Genomic DNA, 18,835 nt, shown 5'->3' with positions numbered 1-18,835 from the left:
GTTTTTGTGTGTGTGTTTGTGTAAGTTTTGTGTGTGTGTGTGTGTGTGTAAGTTTTTGTGTGCATTTAAGTTTTTGTGTGCATGTAAGTTTTCGTGTGCATGTGTAAGTTTTTGTGTGCTTCCCAAATCATAATTTTCTGAAAGGACACACCTATGAAAGGCTAAGAAATCTAGCTTAGAAAGGTCAAAAATAGCAAATTAACCATCCCAAATCATAGGTTTCAGTCAACACACACCTACGAATGGCTATGAAATCCTGCTCAGAAAAGTAAAAAAATATCAGCCCACACACCCCCAAATCATAGGTTTCAGACATCACACACCTACGAAAGACTAAGAAATCCGGTTATGAAAAGTCAGAAATAGCAAATTACATATCCCAAATCATAGGTTTCAGACAACACTCACCTATGAACGGCTAAGAAACCTAGCTCAGAAAAGTCAAAAATAGCAAACTAGTCATCCCAAACTATATGGTTTCAGACAACACTCACCTATGAACGGCTAAGAAACCTAGCTCAGAAAAGTCAAAAGTAGCAATCCATCCACCCAAAATCATAGGATTCAGACACTACACACCTATGAAAGACTAAGAAATCCAACTCAGAAAAGCCTGAAATAGCAACCCACACATCCCAAATCATAGGTTTCAGACACCACACACCTACGAAAGACTAAGAAATCCGGTTATGAAAAGTCGGAAATAGCAAATTACACATCCCAAACTATTGGTTTCAGACAACATTCACCTACGAAATACTAGAAAACCTTAGCTCAGAAAAGCCTGAAATAGCAAACTACACATCCCAAATCATAATGTTCTGACAACACATACCTATGAAAGGCTAAGAAACCTAGCTCAGAAAAGTCGAAAATAGCAAACTACACATCCCAAATCCTAGGTTTCAGACACTACACACCTATGAAAGACTAAGAAATCCAACTCAGAAAAGCCCGAAATAGTAATTTACATATCCCAAATCATAAGTTTCAGACAGCATTCACCTACGTAATACTAAGAAACCTAGCTCAGAAAAGTCGAAAATAGCCAACTACTCATCCCAAACTCGAAGTTTCAGACAACAAACACCTATGAGTGACTAGGAATCCTAGCTCTGAAAAGTCCAAAAAGCAAACTACACCTCCCAAATCATAATTTTCTGAAAGGACACACATATGATAGGCTAAGAAATCTAGCTCAGAAAAGTCGAAAATAGCAAATTAACCATCCCAAATCATAGGTTTCAGTCAACACACACCTACGAATGGCTAAGAAATCCAGGTCAGAAAAGTCAAAAATAGCAAACTAGTCATCCCAAACTATAGGTTTCAGACAACAAACACCTATGAAAGGCTAAGAAATCCAGCTCAGAAAAGTCAAAAAGTAGCAATCCACCCATCCCAAATCATAGGTTTCATAGAACACACGCCTATGAAAGACTAAGAAATCTAGCTCAGAAAAGTCAAAAATAGCAAACTACATATTACAAATCATCGGTTTCAGTCAACACACACCAACGAAAGACTAAGAAACCTAGCTCAGAAAAGTCAAAAATAGCAAACTATTCATCCCAAACTATTGGTTTCAGACAACATTCACCTACGAAATACTAGAAAACCTTAGCTCAGAAAAGCCTGAAATAGCAAACTATACATCCCAAATCATAATTTTCTGACACCGCAGACCTATGAAAGGCTAAGAAATCCTGCTCAGACAAGACGAAAATAGCAAACTACACATCCCAAATCATAGGTTTCATACAACACTCTCCTATGAAAGACTAAGAAATCCAGCTCAGAAAAGTCAAAAATAACAAACTACATATCCCAAATCATAAGTTTCACTCAACACACATCAACGAAAGGCTAAGAAACCTAGCTCATAAAAGCCTGAAATAGCAAACTACTCATCCCAAACTATTGGTTTCAGACAACATTCACCTAGGAAATACTAGGAAACCTTAGCTCAAAAAAGCCTGAAGTAGCAAACTACACATCCCAAATCATAGGTTTCAGACATCACACATCAACGAAAGACGGGTGCTCGGGGAGAGCCTTTGAGGGTATGTGGGTCCCTTGAGGGTCGGTGGTCCTTTGGGAGCTCGGGGGGACCTTTGGGGACCGGGGGAGGGGCTTTGGGGCCGGGGGTTGGCTTGGGGGGGTCGGGGGCGGCCGGGGGGGCGCGGGGAGGCTCTTTGGGGGCCTGGGGGACATTTGGGGACCGGTGGAGGGCATTTGGGACCCCGTTGGTCCTTTGGGAGCTCGATGTGCCTTTGGGGGGCCCGGGGATGGCATTTGGGGGTCTGGGTGGGCCTTTGGGGCGCCGGTGGCCCTTTGGGAGCTTGGGGGGCCTTTGAGTGTCCGGGGGACAGTTGGGAGCCTGGGGGACATTTGGGGCCTGGGAATGGCCATTGGGGGTCTGGGTGGGCCTTTGGGGGACCGGTGGAGGGCCTTTGGGAGTTTGGGGGGCTTTGAGGACCGGGGGCTTCCTTCGGGGTTGGGGTAGGAGGATTGGAACCCTTTGGGGTTGGGTTAGAGGACCTCACAACACTGTTCAAATGAAACTTGTGTATTATAACGACCACACTCAAATTCTCTTCTAAAATCTCTTCAAAAATCTTCTTTTAAAATGTCTCTATCTGTTTCGCCGAAATAGTTCCATAACCTGTCTAAAACGGTTTCGCCCAAATAATCCCTAAACGTAAATTCAGCGTGTTCCTTTGTTATTGGCATCTCTGCGCTAACGCATTTCAAATTAATATGAAACCTTTTCGCGCGCTAAAACAATTCATCGCTAAGATGTTTCTTGCCTAATTGTTTCCATGGCCTTTGGGTATTAATATCCTTTAGAGTTCGACCAGTAGAACTGTTCCCGAGGCAAAGACATTAATGATTTGGATCTATTCCTGGAGAAATGTTTCTAGGCGAAAATTTTTAAAGTCTGACAGATGATGTCATTGATTGATTGATCTGTCAAGAAAGGGGAAATTAATTTGTTGTTTCTAAGGAGAATTATTGATTCACGATAGGTGAATTGAGGTCGACAGCACAGGTGTTCTGACTCGTGACTACACCACGTGGTTTATGGTTTTCTCAGTGAGAAAGTTCCTGTTTTTTCAAATTCTCACTGACAAAAACCATAAAACATCCATAATTTGATGTTGACATCTGAGAAAAACATCAAATAAATCGAACAACACACATAACCATCCATGAAACAGACATGAATTGCTGTTGACATCCATAAATGTGACAAAACTCATGTTTTTTCATTCTCACTGAGAAAACCATAAAACAGACATGAATTGCTGTTGACATCCATAAATGTGACAAAGTTCATGTTTTTCAAATTCTCACTGACAAAAACCATAAAACATCCATAATTTGATGTTGACATCCGAGAAAAACATCAAATAAATCGAACAACACACATATCAATCCATGAAAACAACCATAAATGTGACAAAATTCCTGTTTTTTCATTCTCAGTGAGAAAACCATAAAACAGACATGAATTGCTGTTGACATACATAAATGTGACAAAGTCCCTGTTTTTCAAATTCTCACTGACAAAAACCATAAAACATCCATAATCTGATGTTGACATCCGAGAAAAACATCAAATAAATCGAACAACACACATATCCATCCATGAAAATAACCATAAATTCGAGAAAATTCCTGGTTTTCAAAGTGAGAAAAATCCTGTTTTTTCCTTCTCAGTGAGAAAACAATAAACCATGTGGGTCCCGTGCCAATATGTGGTGTTAAAAAAAGTGGTAGGTGGCAGCAGGGGTGGGCATTGGCACCTCCTGACCCCTCTCTACTACGAACTGTTGATTTTTTTAGTTTATATTTTTCGATCTGTAATGCCTAGGTCCTTTGTAACAGTCCCAGTGATATTCTAAATAAATGTTAAAAGTTATGGTCTATAATATAATTCCCGGACAGCATTAGGGTCTCTAAATCAGTTTCTTGATTTAAATTACAGGCCAAAAAGTTTCTTCTTAGTCGGAATGTAGGATGATATGTAGTTCTGTGTGAAGATTATGGTTTAGTTGTTTGTTGTTTTTTTCTTCTTCTTCTTTTTGCTGTCTTTATTTTCCTGTTGTTGATGATCTGATTTAATTAATTAATTGAGCCACTTTGCACAGGTCATTTGAACTTCTAATAGTGGCTTTGTTTATTTAATTGTTTGGTTTTTTAAGTTGATGAAAATAAAGGAATCTAGTCTTAAAAAAGTTTAATTTAATTTTTTTAGTTGATTTTTCAGTGCAAAGAAAGCCATACGCACACAAAAACACAAACATATGCTGTTTTATTGCTAGTGTCGATGAAAACTTAATTTTTGCCGAGATTTAGTGCCCGATTTATGCTGAGGCTCCCAAAACATTGTTGGCGCCACTCCAAAAGATCAAAAATGGGGCTAAAAGGGTAGGTTCAGTCGTTCCCCACAACTCTCAGTCTGTAGGGTCGATGATAGTTTTCTACAAGCACGTGAATTCACCTCCTTCTCTATAGCTTTCTCGCATTGTGCCCCAAATCGTCCAACCAACCAAACAGACACGAAGGCACACAGGTTGGTCCAATTATTTTGAGGCCGGCAAGCTGAGAACAGAGCATTTAAAGAACAGCTTCATTCGACGTTGCACTTCAATCTAGAATGATCTTTCTGGGGAAGTTATCCCTAAAAGTTTCTCTGTTGACTCTTTAAAAAGAAAACCCAACAGTCATCTAAAACCTCGATAAAAGAATAGCTGCAAATCAGATAGCCTACTTAATTGTACCTGGCGCCACGAATTTAGGAATAAAAAATAAGAATAGTACAGAAAGTATTAGCATGTATTAAGTATTGCAAGTATTGCATGCTTAAGTATTAAGCATGTTTCAATATGAGGATTGCTAGTACGCTCTTATGCCTGGTTTGCCGGGTTAAATTTGGCGTAATTGAAATACCAACGTTAGCTATTTTTGTCGTCTATGTGACAGTCCCAAATCTTCTCCCTGTCCACAGTGTTTTATCGTGGCTCAAAAATGATCCAGTTGGTATAGATCTTGACTCCGAGGAAGCGTATGCATTCGATGATCCTAAATTTATATTCAGTGATGCTTATTTTATGTATTTGATTAAATAAAAAAAACAAGTTTTTTAAACTGAAAGTAAGGAGCGACATTAAAACTTAAAACGAACAGAAATTATTCCGTATATGAAAGGGGCTGTCCCCTCCTCAACGCCTCGCTCTTTACGCTAAATTTTTTTTTTGTTTAAAAAAATAAAGTTGTGTGACAGAGTCAAACTTTAGCGTAAAGGGCACGGGGTTGAGGAGGGGACAGCCACTTTAATATACGGAATAATTTCTGTTCGTTTTAAGTTTTAATGTCGCTCCTTACTTTCAGTTTAAAAAACTTGTTTTTTTTATTTAATTTCTTATCGTTTTTTAGTTAATGCAGCTTTTATTTGTATAAAAATTTTACTTTTCTTTTGCTAAATGGATGTCTTTACAAATTAACTTACGTAACTAACTTCTATATTCGTATATTTTTCTTCTGGCAAAAAATACAAAGTTGCAGATTTTTGCAGATATGAGCTTGAAACCTATGTAATAGGGTTTTCTGATACGCTGAATCTGACGGTGTGATTTTCATTAAAATTCTTTCACTTGTAGGGGATGTTTCCCCCTCTTTAAAAAATCGAGTAAATTTTCTCAGGCTCGTAGCCTTTGATGAGTAATACTAAACTTAATAAAATTTATATATTTAGGATCAGCATTATAAACACATTCTTTTGATGCATTTATTGACATCAAAATTTCGTTTTTAAAAGTTTCGATTACTATTGAGCCGTATCGCTTGTTTTTTTATTGTTTTTTTATTACGTATATGTTATTACTTATATGAAGGGGTTCTCCCCTTAGTCAATACCACGCTCTTTACGTTAAAAGTTAAAAAAATTTGATTCAGAAACCCCTGAATCACAAAGGCCGTTTAATTAGAATAGATAGCTCTTTTGAAAGCACTAAAAAAAACTGTAGCGTAAAGAGCAAGGTATTGACTTGGGGGAGAACCCCCTCACATACTTTATAATTTCTGTTCGTTTTAAGTTCTAATATTCCTTCTTACATTTCAGTTGAAAAAACTTGTTTTTTTTATTTAATTTCTGATGGTTTTTTAAATAATTCTTGGAAATCCGGCGCCCCCTTCAGATAAATGTCCCTTACCCCAAAGAAACATCCTCTACGGAAATATTCTCCAGAGTAACCCCCTCCTCTAGCCCCCCCTCCAGAAAAAATCCTTCCTGAAAATGGTTGTATACTTCCAAATAACCAATAAATAATGCTGGCAAGTCCGGCGCCCCCTTCATGGCAATTTCCCTTCCCCCATGAAAACTTCCTTCATGAACAGATCCTCCACCATAACCACCGACCCACCCTTCCCTCCCACTACCAGAAAAAAAACCTCCTGAAAACTTCTGTATACTTCCCAATAACCAATACTATATGTTAACATTGGGTAAAGTTCATAACTTTTAGCCCTCCCTCTGGGAACTTCGGTGGATTAAGTCATCCTAAAAGACATATCTATTATATTTTCGACCATGCTGAACAAAATGGCTATCTCAAAATTTTGATCGGGTGACTTTGGGAAAAAATAAGCGTGGGAGGGGCCTAGTTGCCCTCCATTTTTTTTGGTCAATTAAAAAGGGCAATAGAAATTTTAATTCCCGTACCAATGACCCCTCCCACGATATTCTAGGACCACTGGGTCGATACGATCACCCCTGGGAAAAAAAAAAAAAAAAAAAAAAAAAAAAAAAAAAAAACCCATACGGGATCTTTATTCGGGCAAAAAATGGAAAATTCCACATTTTTGTAGGTAGGAGCTTGAAACCTCTACAGTAGGGTTCTCTGATACGCTGAATATGATGGTGTGATTTTCATTAAGGTCCTATAGATTTTAAGTGGTCTTTCCCCTTATTTCTGAAAATCAGCCAAATTTTCTCAGGCGCGTATCTTTTTCTTGGTTGGACTGAACTTGATGAACGTTATATATCTGAATTCAGCATTAAATTCTGATTCTTTTGATACATATGTTGGTGTCAATAACCCGTTTTCTAGAGTTTCGGTTACCATTGAGCCGGGTCGCTCCTCACATACAGTTCGTTACCATGAACTGTTTGATGTTCTATAGTTTGATATTTTTTATGCAAAGCGGTTATCCCTTTCAGCTCAATCTAAACGTATTAGGAATGAGGAACAAAAATGGGATTTTCGAAGATATTACCACGTTAAGGGATATTCATTATGCTGTAGCAGGTTTTTTTCCAAGACCTATGATTCTTCCTTTGTACCTCACGGTTTTTGAATGTCTTTTTAAATATCTGAATCAACGATAAGGGGAAGATTCATTTAGCAAAGGATTTGCAGTATCTAAGAAGACCCAAACACATCCATTACCGTCTAGTAAATTGGGATTGAAAAAAATTAATACACACACACATATATATATATATATATATATATATATATATATATATATATATATATATATATATATATATATATATATATATATATATATATATATATATATATATATATATATATATATATATATATATATATATATATGGCTAATTTAGAAATTGACTTAATTTTTTTGCGTTAGCTGACTTTAGACTAAAATACGAGAAAGCTTAGATAATCGTGTATAGAATAGTTCAGACAACTGTTTTGACATCTTAAACGTATCAAGAAGATATTTACTACTACTACAACTACAACTACTTCTAACAACTCACCGCAGCATCAAGCCACCTGATACCAATACAGCTGCGCATGCTCCTTCTCCATGCCAATCTATTCAAAGCCTCCCTTCCTACACCCTCCGAGGAAGCTCCCGTCCCTTAAATCTTTCCTTACGACATCGTTCCGTCCCAACCGAAGAGACCTGCTTTCTATTTAGCCCTTGACGTTTGGCCGAAAAGGACTATCTTTGGCAATCTGTCATCCTTCATCCGCAGAACGTGCCCAACCCATCTCAACCTTTCTCTCATTATAGCCCTAGAAAGCAGGATTGAACCACACTTTTCGGACAGCCTACTGTTTGAAAACCGGTCAGTCAGTTGGGTACCCAAAACAATCCGTAGGCAATCTCTCTAGAAATTAAATAAAAAAAACAAGTTTTTTTAACAGAAAGTAAGGAACGACGTTAAAACTTAAAACGAACAGAAATTATTCCGTATATGAAAGGGGCTGTCCCCTCCTCAATGCCTCGGTCTTTACGCTAAAGTTTTTTATTGTTTAAAAAAATGGAGTTGTGAGAAAGTCAAATTTTATTGTTACAAATTTTATAGTTATTGTAAATTTAACCCTGCATACGAAGGAAGTTTAGAGGGGTTTAAAAAGAATTTAAGAGGTTATAAAAGAAATTGAAGAAGAGTTTGCAGTATAGTTTGTTGCGATTTGCAATAGTTTAAGTCCACGAAATATTGACTTTTGTAATGCTCACTTTGTTGATATTCATATTCCACTGGCTAATCTTATATCTAGAAACATCAGTAAGAGGCTAGGACAGTTTACAATGAAAATTGGGTGTATTCTCCTCTAAAAAAAAGGTTGTAAAATTTTTCATATTGTACTAACTATGTTATCAGTCCAAAATCAGCCACTATAACAGTTTTCAAAATTGAATAATCGCAATCAGTTTGCCCGGAACGGGCATCTGAAAGAAAATAGTATAATTTCTGTCCATCCAAACTGGTGTCCTTGTGATTGACTATAGAATTAGTTGGAACTAAAAGAATTGGTTTTCGAAGCTGGAATAATGAACGGCTTTTTACCCATTTTTCCTTTCAACTGGATATCAACAAAAGAGTCCCTTCAGAACATCATAAGCATGACTGGTCTGACCGACGCCATCACTAGAATGGTGGACATGTCCTTAGCAGAACTGTCATTATCTGAATGAAAAGTCTTTTCGAAACTTTGAGGTTGCCTTGGAAATCTCAAATCTTCTGCCCCTCTCTTTCAAAGAGGGGGTCTCTCCCCTTGCTTCCTCATTTGTCATAACTAGGACACGTCTGACAAAAGGCCCTTAGAACTGATCAATGAGTTGAGAAGAACAGATGTATTGTGTCTTTAGATATCGACAAGGTATTACAAAGCAATCATGTTTTGGAAATAAATAGGCGACATAACAGCTTTGATGTCTGACGGATCTTGGGTTTTATTTGATGACGTATTAAAGATTTGATATCCCTGCTGATTTTTTGTTCTTTCTTGTTTTGTATTTTGTCTATTAGTTTTGATTATTTATTTATTTTTTTGCTGTGAAACTAGTAGTAAAGCTGGTCGGAAGACTTGCATAGAAAAGAAGAAAAAATATACGAATGTTCAAATTTGAAAAGTCAGTTGACTCGTAATTATAAACTTGAACGCAAATATATTCCTATTCACTACATTTCTTTAACAGGATTAGAGCCTTTGATTAAATATCCTTGACCTAGTCAATAAAAAAAGATGTAAAAAAGAATGTTTTGTAAAAAAAAAAAAAAGATACTGAAAGGTACTTTGATATTTAAAGTGCTTTTCAGGTCCCTAATTTAAAAATATGTGCTAATCTTTGAATATAGATGTGATTTTAAAATCAGGGTAAACAACTGAGTGAGTGTGTCACATTTCATTAAATTGGTTTAGTGGGCTTAAAATTATTTTGTTTTGAAACTATGTTGTGTTAGATATTCAGTTGTCTAGGTCAGCTCCCATGAGATAAAAATTTATGAAAACAACAAAGTGAACTAATATCCGTCGAGTTTGAGTAGCCGTGTTTTATAGCTTAATTAGATGGAATTACAGAAAGACAGACGAATGTCACCAGTTTTACTTAAACTGTTAAAATTTGAGTTGTTTCCTTGATCTGCATTGGATTTTCAAGAGTTTTTTTTTCGTCTTTCCTTTTTTAATCCAGTGGTAAAATTTTTGTATTTTTTTTCTTAATTTGTATGTGTAGAACTTATCAAAAGAAATAACATGGACATTTCTTGTTTTATACTGGCTGCTGAGTAATAGAAATCGACCCTTTGATGTATCTATAGTTTTTTTTCGAATTTAGAATATATTTGTGCATCTTTTGATCTTTAAGCGTCGTCAATGGATTTTAACTAGAGCTTTATAGACATGAAGAATGTTCTTATTTAAATTTTTCAGTTTTTCAAAAGTAAAGAAAGCTTTTAAGGAAAGAAAAATCACAAAACAATTTACGCGCGTTAAGGCCGTTTTATTCTGGCCGTTTGGTTAAAACAATAAACTTTTAGGAAGTTTACTTCTTTATTAATTGATAAATGTACTGGATATGATTTACTTATTTTTACTTCCAATGGGACAAGACCGTTCCGTTCCATTTAAATTCAGATATCAATCGCGCACTTGTTACCCTTAAATTCGATTATATAAAAATTAACAAAGTTTGTGCCTGATTTTTTTCGTATATTGTATGTGTAGCCCGTCTAAGCTAACATAGCTTTGAAATACTCTTTTTTCGTTTTCTTTTTGGTGACGAGGCCCTAAAATTGGCTCAAAAGTGCTTTTTTTCCTATTTACGATAGCTTTGTCAATTTGAAATATAACTTTTCATCCATTTCTTGCGTGTCATCTTAGTCCATATACAGCTGTTGTCTTAGCACTGACGTTGCCTAATGGAATGGTCTTGCTCAAGTGTATTAGAGAATAATTTCTTAGACTGAACTGCTTTTCCATTTACAATAAAATAAAAGAGAAAAAACGGGTCTAATTTAAATAAAGCAGTGGGACAAAAGCAAAAAAAAACTAAATAATAAAAAATCCGAATAATGCGGCTCCACATCCGGGTACCCTTTCAGCGAAAGAAATCTTTAAGGAATTTTTTTTGTATAAATAAAACCATCTAAAAAAATGACAACTCTCCTCTGTGTTCAGAGTAAGTGTAGTACTGGAAGTGTGTAAAATGTGAGTTATATTTATTTGTTTGTTTTTTAGTTCTTTGTTGTTTTTTCTCCTCTTGTGTTTTAGTTGTCATTTTTTTAGATGGTTTGATTTTTTTTCCATAAATGTTTTTTTTCGCGAAAGAGGGCTCCCGGACGTGGCATCGAAATGCTTGGATTTTTATTATTTAAAGTTTTGAGAGGGTACCCCCCCCCTAACGTAGTCTAAAGTAGTGTAATTTACTTGTTTAACGAAAGTTTGCGTAAATTAAACTTGTTCCTAACGAAAGTTAATCGGATCAACTTATTTTGACCCCCACCCCCTTCTAAAAAAAATCCTGGATCCGCCCTTGGCTAGTGTTGATCCCTACAATAGCAGAAGAGCTCCGAAAAAGTACTCGTTTTCACTCCCAGTCTTCAAAGTACAGACTTTAATAAATGAAAATATAATGAAAACAGGTATAATATTTTAAAGAAAGCAACGGATAAAAAAATACTTTAAATAATAAAGCAACTCGAATATTTCGACTTCACGTCCGGAAGCCTTTATCAACCAAAAAAGAAGAATGAATTAAGCTAAACTGAACAAAACGCGTAAAGAAAAGGAAAACAAAACCAGTAAATAAAATTCGTGTCTTAATAACTTCCAATATCACCATGGAAATAGCACGAATACGCACAGCAGAATGACAAGTTAGGTTGTTTCTGGTACTACTGGAGTATGAAATATGTTAAATAACTTCCTATATCACAATGCAAATTGCAGGAAAACCCACGGCAAAATAACAAGTTAGTTTGTCTCTAGTAGAGTTTGAGTTTGGTAATGAGTCTGGTCTTTGATCTGGTTTGGTCTTGTCTTTGAGTCTGGTACAGTTTGTCATTCTGTCGTACGTTTTTGTGCTATTTGCATGGTGATATTGGAAGTCATTAAGATGAGAGTTTTGTTTTCCTTTTCTTTATATGTTTTGTTTAATTTTAGCTGAATTCATTTTGTATTTTCACTGATAAAGCCAACTGCATTGTTTAAAATATTATACCCAATTTCACTATATTTTCATTTGTTAAAATCTGTAAATGGAAAGCTAATGTAGTATAAGAAATATATTGCCCTAAAAGTAGATTTTTGCAAACTGTCATTATCGCCTCTATTCTAATATCATGGAGTGATGTCTTGTCTTATTTTTAGGTAATCAGTTTTATTCTTCTCCGCAACAGTTTCGGTATGCTGCGTCGATATTACTCCAGATTTTATGCATGGTTTGGCAGTATTTCATTGGAACTTTATGCTGCACAATATCACATTTGGTTGGCTGCTGATAAAAACGGTGTGCTAGTGCTTATTCCTGGATATCCAGTTGCAAATGTAGTTTTAACTACATTTATTTTTGTTTGTATATCGCATGACGTCCATGACATAACTAGGATAATTACTCGGTTTTTTGTACCAGATGATACAAAATTAGTTTTTAGAAACTTACTAATTTTGTGTATTGTAGCGGGTAGTATCTATCTCTATGGTTTCAACGTTTCACAATTTATTAGTTTTAACAAGCTAAATCTTCCACAAGAATCTCATGCAACCTGAATGATTTCTTAGATCTCTCTATACTGTGTTGTAGGTTGTAGCTGCTTCTAAATTTATTTTGAAACATTTAGAACGTGCTTGTGTTGTGTTCATTTATTCTTTATCGGTCAAAATGCAAAGACTATTAAAACACAAACTCAGGCGCATAGTACACTTATAAAAATGTAACACTTACGGAAAATGTGCTCTCTCTCTCTCTCCCTCTCTCTCTCTCCCTCTTTATCTCCCTCTCTCTCTCTCTCTCTCTTTCTCTCTATCTCTTTTGGGAAGATGTGAGACCTCTTTGAACCTCTTCTAGACGGGCGTCTGTATTCAATTTGCCAGTTGAAGGGACTGGAACTGTATACAAATTTGCTTGCTGAGAAGGAAATCGGTTTTCGGTACATTTTGGGGTTGGTCGCGGCTTCAAGTAATGCTATAGTATATCTCGTATTCTTTGAACACATTTAGCGTGTAAACTTTCTAGTCAACGTAGATTAAGATTCTTTTCATTGGGAACCATCTCATTGGTTGATTCTATTCATTCTGGTTTCCTTTCTTCAAAGACATTTATTGCGTAAATGAAAACGCTGGCTTCGCCGAGGGCAAGATGAGTGCTCTGCGAGATACTTCTTATAGTGCTATTGGTTTTTGATCATCTGGTAAAGTCCTTTATCATCCCGAGTCATTTTATATATCCACCGTGCACAATCCGCTCAAATGGAAAACAGAAAAATCATGGTAGTGTACAAGGGATGTTCTTAAATATATTGCATTTTGAGTATCAAGAAACTGGAAACTCAATAAGGGAAGTTATTCCTCTCGGCCAGCAGGATTAACATTGATCGATTTTCGTGGATGCTCAATTCCTACTTCGAAATGAATACTCATTCGATACCCATTTTGAAATGAATCATCTTATTTATCTACTTAATAGGCTGTATAAATAAAGATCAGTATGGATGAATGTCGGGAGTAAGCCCTTGAGATTTTTCAGGGAATAAGAATTGTAGAAAAACAACTTACACACACAATTTGTGCTTTAGCATCATAAGGTCATATCCCTGGCTGACTTGCATAGTATCATATCCAACTGATCCAACTGAACCTCCAATATTATCTGCCCCGTCAGTTTAAGTGTTTAAAGGCAGTTAGGTTTTACAAAATCGACCCTGTGCGCTCAAATACAAAAGGTAATACAATTTTTATCAAGGTAACATCTGAAATACAAATGTTGCATGGGAATTTGTTCAACCATAAGCTCCTCAGGTGAGCCGGGAGAGGTAACACATGTCTATGATCGCAAAGTTGGGGAGGGGGGGGGCTGGCTCCTATATTTCTACTGCGTCTGTTTTAAGTTTGTATGTCTAAATTTAAATATTAGCCTTAATTGGAGTCACCGTGTTCACATTTGTGACCAACCAAACCACCAAGCAGCCAATTGGGTCTCACCCTATCCTGTCCACCAATCCAGTTAATATATATTCCACAAAGGGTAGGCAGCTTCCTCAATTTTTGCCCCGTAGTATCGTTTGCAGGGTAACAATTACTTCAAAGAGGGCACCCCGCTCTCAGAAATTACTTAAAACAGTTTGGTGTACTATATACGCAGTCAATTTTAATAAACACGTTTTTGCAAATGTAGTATCATTCGAGTCACCGAACGGAAATTTGTCCTTGTGAAAAGTTTCTACGCCTTATTTTTCGTCTCCTTTAAAATTCTGGAAATGTGAGATTCGCCATTTTATTTTGGGTGCAATGATTTGCTATGCAGGCCAGGCCTCATTCACTTATTCAAGTGTCTCTTATGAGTTTGGAATATATTCTTGCTCTCGAGGCCATTTCAATTTCTGTAATTCATGAGTATCCACCTACTTCAATGAGCTTCATTTTATGAAAATAATATAGTTGAGTCAGAAGTATACGTCTGATTATTTATTTTAATAAATGTCGATGAAATTAAAATGTTTTGCTGTAAATATAACTGAAATGGTTTTTTGCCAAATTTTGTATTATAGTATGCATATTCGCTGAAGGCCCTGTTAAATGGAGTTGCTTAATTGTAGTAAATGGTAATAAATTGGAAGCTACAGGGCCGTGTCCAGTGTTTTTTCTTGGGGGGGGGGGGGGGTTACAAAAATAATGAAAAAAAAGTTGTTCACCTACTATAGAATTTGTCAAACAGTCTCAAATAAGAGTTTTTTACCCGCATATTAAGACCAATTCAAAAGTTGCACAAATATTTTTAGTTTTTTAGGATAAATATTTTTTTTTTTACCTGAATTTGGTACTTGAATGATAAACGCCCTACCGTTCAACTTATTTATTCATTGACGCATTATAGAAACGGTTTTTTTTTTTTTTTATTTAGTTTCTTTCACCTTAGCGTGAGACAAGACAAAGAGAACTGAAAAAATAGATGGAAAATATATAATTTGGGCTATATATTTGCACATTACGGGGGGGGGGGTTTAACCCCCCCCCCTAGTGTGCAAATACATAGCCCAAATTTGTTTCTAAAGCATTATATTTTTATTTTACTTTAGGAATATTTCATTAGGATTGAGCGTCAGAGAAACATATTAGAAGAACATTAGCTAGGGTGTATATCATACAAGTACCCTGTATTTTTAGGACGAATGTACGAATTTTAGAAATATTTCAGAAGAGGGAGAAGGCTTAAACCCGGTTTCTTCTCCCCTGGCTATAGTAAATTATTTGTAAGTTACGTTGTCTTGAAAGAATAGTCTTAACTGAACTTAGGCTGCTCGTTCATGTTATATCACCATCGTATGGGACGACGGTCCGTCTTCTTCTTGTTTCATAGTTTGTCACATATTAGTGTCTGTTTTTTTTCTTCACATAGTATTAGCGCAGTAGCAATAGTAGTTGAGATATTTGCACAAGGTCAAAATTATAGGGACAGAGGGTATCAGAGATTCCCTGAAAGGGGATTTAAAGCACAAAAAATGCTCCTATTTTAGAAAATAATTCTCTAGGGATGGGATCCATTGGATCAACCTTGGACAAATTTTCCTATGTCTCTTTGTGTATCGTTTTAATTCTAATGGTTTCAAGTAGTTAATTAAATGCACGTTCTTAGTATGCATTGCAGTGATTGAATCCTATCTGTATCGCCACTTCCGTGCCTAAAGGTCTTATCTTACATTTTTACAATTTTGAAATAATTGAAAGCCGCGTCTTCAAAGCGAATCTTCCCAGGACATTGTAGACGAGGAGGATCAAAGTTTGACAAAACAAATATTGTGGCGCTGACCCTCCCTTTGAGAACAGCCTAGCAGACGTTTTACAGAAATTATTACACAAGTTGAAAATGTCAGATTTCGTGACAGCGACTACATTCTGTTTTATGTATTTCTTCTATGCAAACGCTTACATTTATTTTCAAACTGCTAATGATAAATAAGAACTATACCTGTTGGTTTCAAAAGTATTTCTATCTGTGCTTTTTTTTATTGAAGATAATCTAGTCCTCATATAATCTCTTTTATTTGTTTTAATACTTGTCGTGTTTGTTTATTGAATAAAAGTATATTGATTCCAGTTTTTCTTATAGAACCCAGGAATTTAAGCATCAAATTAATGAAATAGGAATACGAGTATTATTAATGACATAGGAATACTCGTAAAATTGGAGGAATGAGGTCTTGTTGTAAAAAAGTGGAGTTAATGAGAAAAAGAAGTGATCATACAGGAAATAACTGTAACCTGGTGTTTCTACTATTAGTGGTACATGAGTTCGACTCCGGTGACGACCTGGGGAATAACTTATACTAGAATCAAATTTCGTAAATAACTATTTCATATATTATGTTATTTATGAATTATTAAAACCTGTTTTGAATAAAATATTAAATATGACAATTACTCACAAAAAAGAATATATTGCTGACGGAATCGCTACGCAAAAGCTGTCTAGTTCCCATTTTTATCAAAACACGGCTATTGATATATTCTTCTGTAAATTTTCAGGACCGACAGGTTGGTGCCGATATGTTTCGCTGTTATGAAACAGGGTTGGAATTCGAGCATGCTAAATCTCTGAATTTTAGATCTCTTGCCCAAAGTCACTCTTCTCTGAGATTGGAATTATATGATCCAGAGCTTTTTCTTAATGTTACTAAATGGTACTTGCTTAACTTTGCTAACTGTAAATTCTAATAGCCATTAGAAACAGCAGACAATTTTTTATTTATCAAACTGCAGTGTTCTACTTGTCTAGTGACTAACAAAAATGTTTCAGCTCTAAAAAAAAACACATATTAGTCCTGTTTCTGCTCCCTTTTTTCCTTCAACAAACTGTACCTTTCCGGCCTGACAAGTACGGAATTTTGTATCGAAGTGCCTTAGGTTCTCCTCTCCTACCGGTGGAAGAATAGACTAACCTGTTTTATGCTGTAAGCCGTTTTTACAGAACATTAAACCTGAATTTCATGTTGAACTGTTGAATTTTTGCGCCTTTAGCAAAAAAAAAAAAATAAGAAAGAAGAAAGTTATGTATTCGAACTTTTGTATAAAACCCATGGGTGCTCGCAGAAATGTTTGCAGTGGTACCAATTCTGAAATTGTTCTGGGACGGGGGTAAAGGTATTTAAAATAGTAATTATACTAGAAAACAGTCCCATTAAATTCCGTAAATTCAAAATTGAATTCCAAGCCCCTCTCCGCCTGCCATCCTCCGTTGCTGGTGTCCGTGGCAATATTTTGAGCAATTTGAGGAATAAAAAGAGACTAGAAGTTTTGGGAAGTTCTCGTTTAAATTTCTGTATAAGAATTGCCTACTGAGTTGACGTCGCAATCACATTGGTTTAATTTTAATTTGTATACCTAGTTTTTTAACCAGATTCTTGAGTAATTTTTAATTTGTTTTCATTAGCACTAAAACAAATATAAATTCTCGGGAGCATGAAAAAAAAACGCCCCTAGTTTCCTGTCTCACTCTTCAGTATATTTTTCAAAAATTTTCCTTGTTCTACTCACTTCAGGAGAGGGGAGAGAATAATGTCAATGAAGAAATCTCAGGGGGCTATATAGAGTAGGCAAATCCTAATATATTGAACCGGCAGTGTAAATGCTGATGATGTATGAAAAGTCCATATTACCGCACTCTCATTCCCAATATTTCTTTATTAAAGATTTTTTATATATATTTGAATTATATATTCAAATTGGATTTTTTATATATATTTTTTATATATTTGAAATAGGTTATTAGTACCAAAAGAGGTAAGTTGAAGCGATGGTTAGTGAATTTGGTGAACTTATTTATACTTCTGGGAATACTAGACTCTTTTGGATAGGGGGAGCAGATCTGAAGCTGGAAACAGTTCATTCTTAGGCTAGAATGTCAGGATTTCATATTATTTTAGCTGTTTTAGGATTTGTCAAAATGGCTTTTTAGCAGCCAAGCTTAGTATTCGTATCGCAGTAGATAATAGGTGGGTGTCTCCCATCCGACCAGTTATATCAGTGAGGTTTGGAAGTAAAAGCGTTAGAAGTTTTTTGAACGACAATGGTCATTTTTCTACGCTTATCCTCGTTTTATTCAACTGAGAGTAAGGAGCAGTATCAAAACTTAGAACGAACAGAAATTGTTCCGTAAATGACATGAGCTGCCCCTTCTTCAAGCCTTGCTCTTTACGCTAAAGTCTTAAAGCCCTTTAAAAATACTTTTCATTCAAATTCAACGGCCTTTTTGTTTCACGAGTCGTTCTTAAAGTATTTGGACAAAAAGTCAAACTTTAGCGTAAAGAGCAAGGGATACATAAGCTGCAACCCCCTTATATACTGAATAATTTCTGTTCTTTTTAAGTTTTAATTTTGCTCCTTACTTTCAGGTGAAAAAACTTGTTTTTTTTGTTTAATTTCTGACCGTTTTTCAAATCATACCTGTAAATCTGAATCCTCCCTCGCTTTAAAATTTTCCATAGAAAATCACCGCAGAAAATCCTCACTTTGGAAAATCCCCTCAGCGGAAAATACCCTTCTCCCTGAAAAATTTCCGTATATTTCCCTATAATAAATACTATACGTAAACAATTGGTCAATTGTATAATTTACAGCTCTTTCCCTAGGGGGTGTAGGAGGTCATCTCACCCCCAGAGGCATGATTATCTGACCTTTTCGACCATGCTAGTAGTGATAGGTCAATTAAAGGTAGCGGACAGTCCCCCCACCATACAACAAGACAGGTACTGTGTCAATTAAAGGTATCAGACAGATAGAAATCACCATGACTTAAAAATTCATATCTTTGGTTGTTTTTTTATGTTGTAATCAGAATCAGCCTACCA

The 18,835-nt window shown here is 35.8% G+C and overlaps 2 protein-coding genes across 2 annotated transcripts in view; both read left to right on the top strand.

Annotated features, from left to right (window-relative positions):
- Positions 1 to 11,940, top strand: part of LOC148955132 (N-acetylneuraminate (7)9-O-acetyltransferase-like) — a 148,835-nt gene extending 136,895 nt beyond the window's left edge. Inside the window, exon 6 of the mRNA XM_089104773.1 lies at positions 11,937 to 11,940. Within this exon, the coding sequence (XP_088960899.1) occupies positions 11,937 to 11,940 (4 nt within the window). The remainder of the gene's footprint in view (positions 1 to 11,936) is intronic.
- Positions 1 to 14,922, top strand: part of LOC148955131 (N-acetylneuraminate (7)9-O-acetyltransferase-like) — an 85,908-nt gene extending 70,986 nt beyond the window's left edge. Inside the window, exon 3 of the mRNA XM_089108077.1 lies at positions 12,144 to 14,922. Coding sequence (XP_088964203.1) covers positions 12,144 to 12,542 — 399 coding nt within the window. The 3' untranslated portion in view covers positions 12,543 to 14,922. The remainder of the gene's footprint in view (positions 1 to 12,143) is intronic.
- Positions 14,923 to 18,835: the final 3,913 nt, after the last annotated feature.

This window comes from Artemia sp. Qi Xiang Cuo, chromosome 2, assembly GCF_049724085.1.
Source record: "Artemia sp. Qi Xiang Cuo chromosome 2, ASM4972408v1, whole genome shotgun sequence".
NCBI classification, from domain to species: domain Eukaryota; kingdom Metazoa; phylum Arthropoda; class Branchiopoda; order Anostraca; family Artemiidae; genus Artemia; species Artemia sp. Qi Xiang Cuo.
This window is presented reverse-complemented; position numbering and strand designations above follow the sequence as displayed.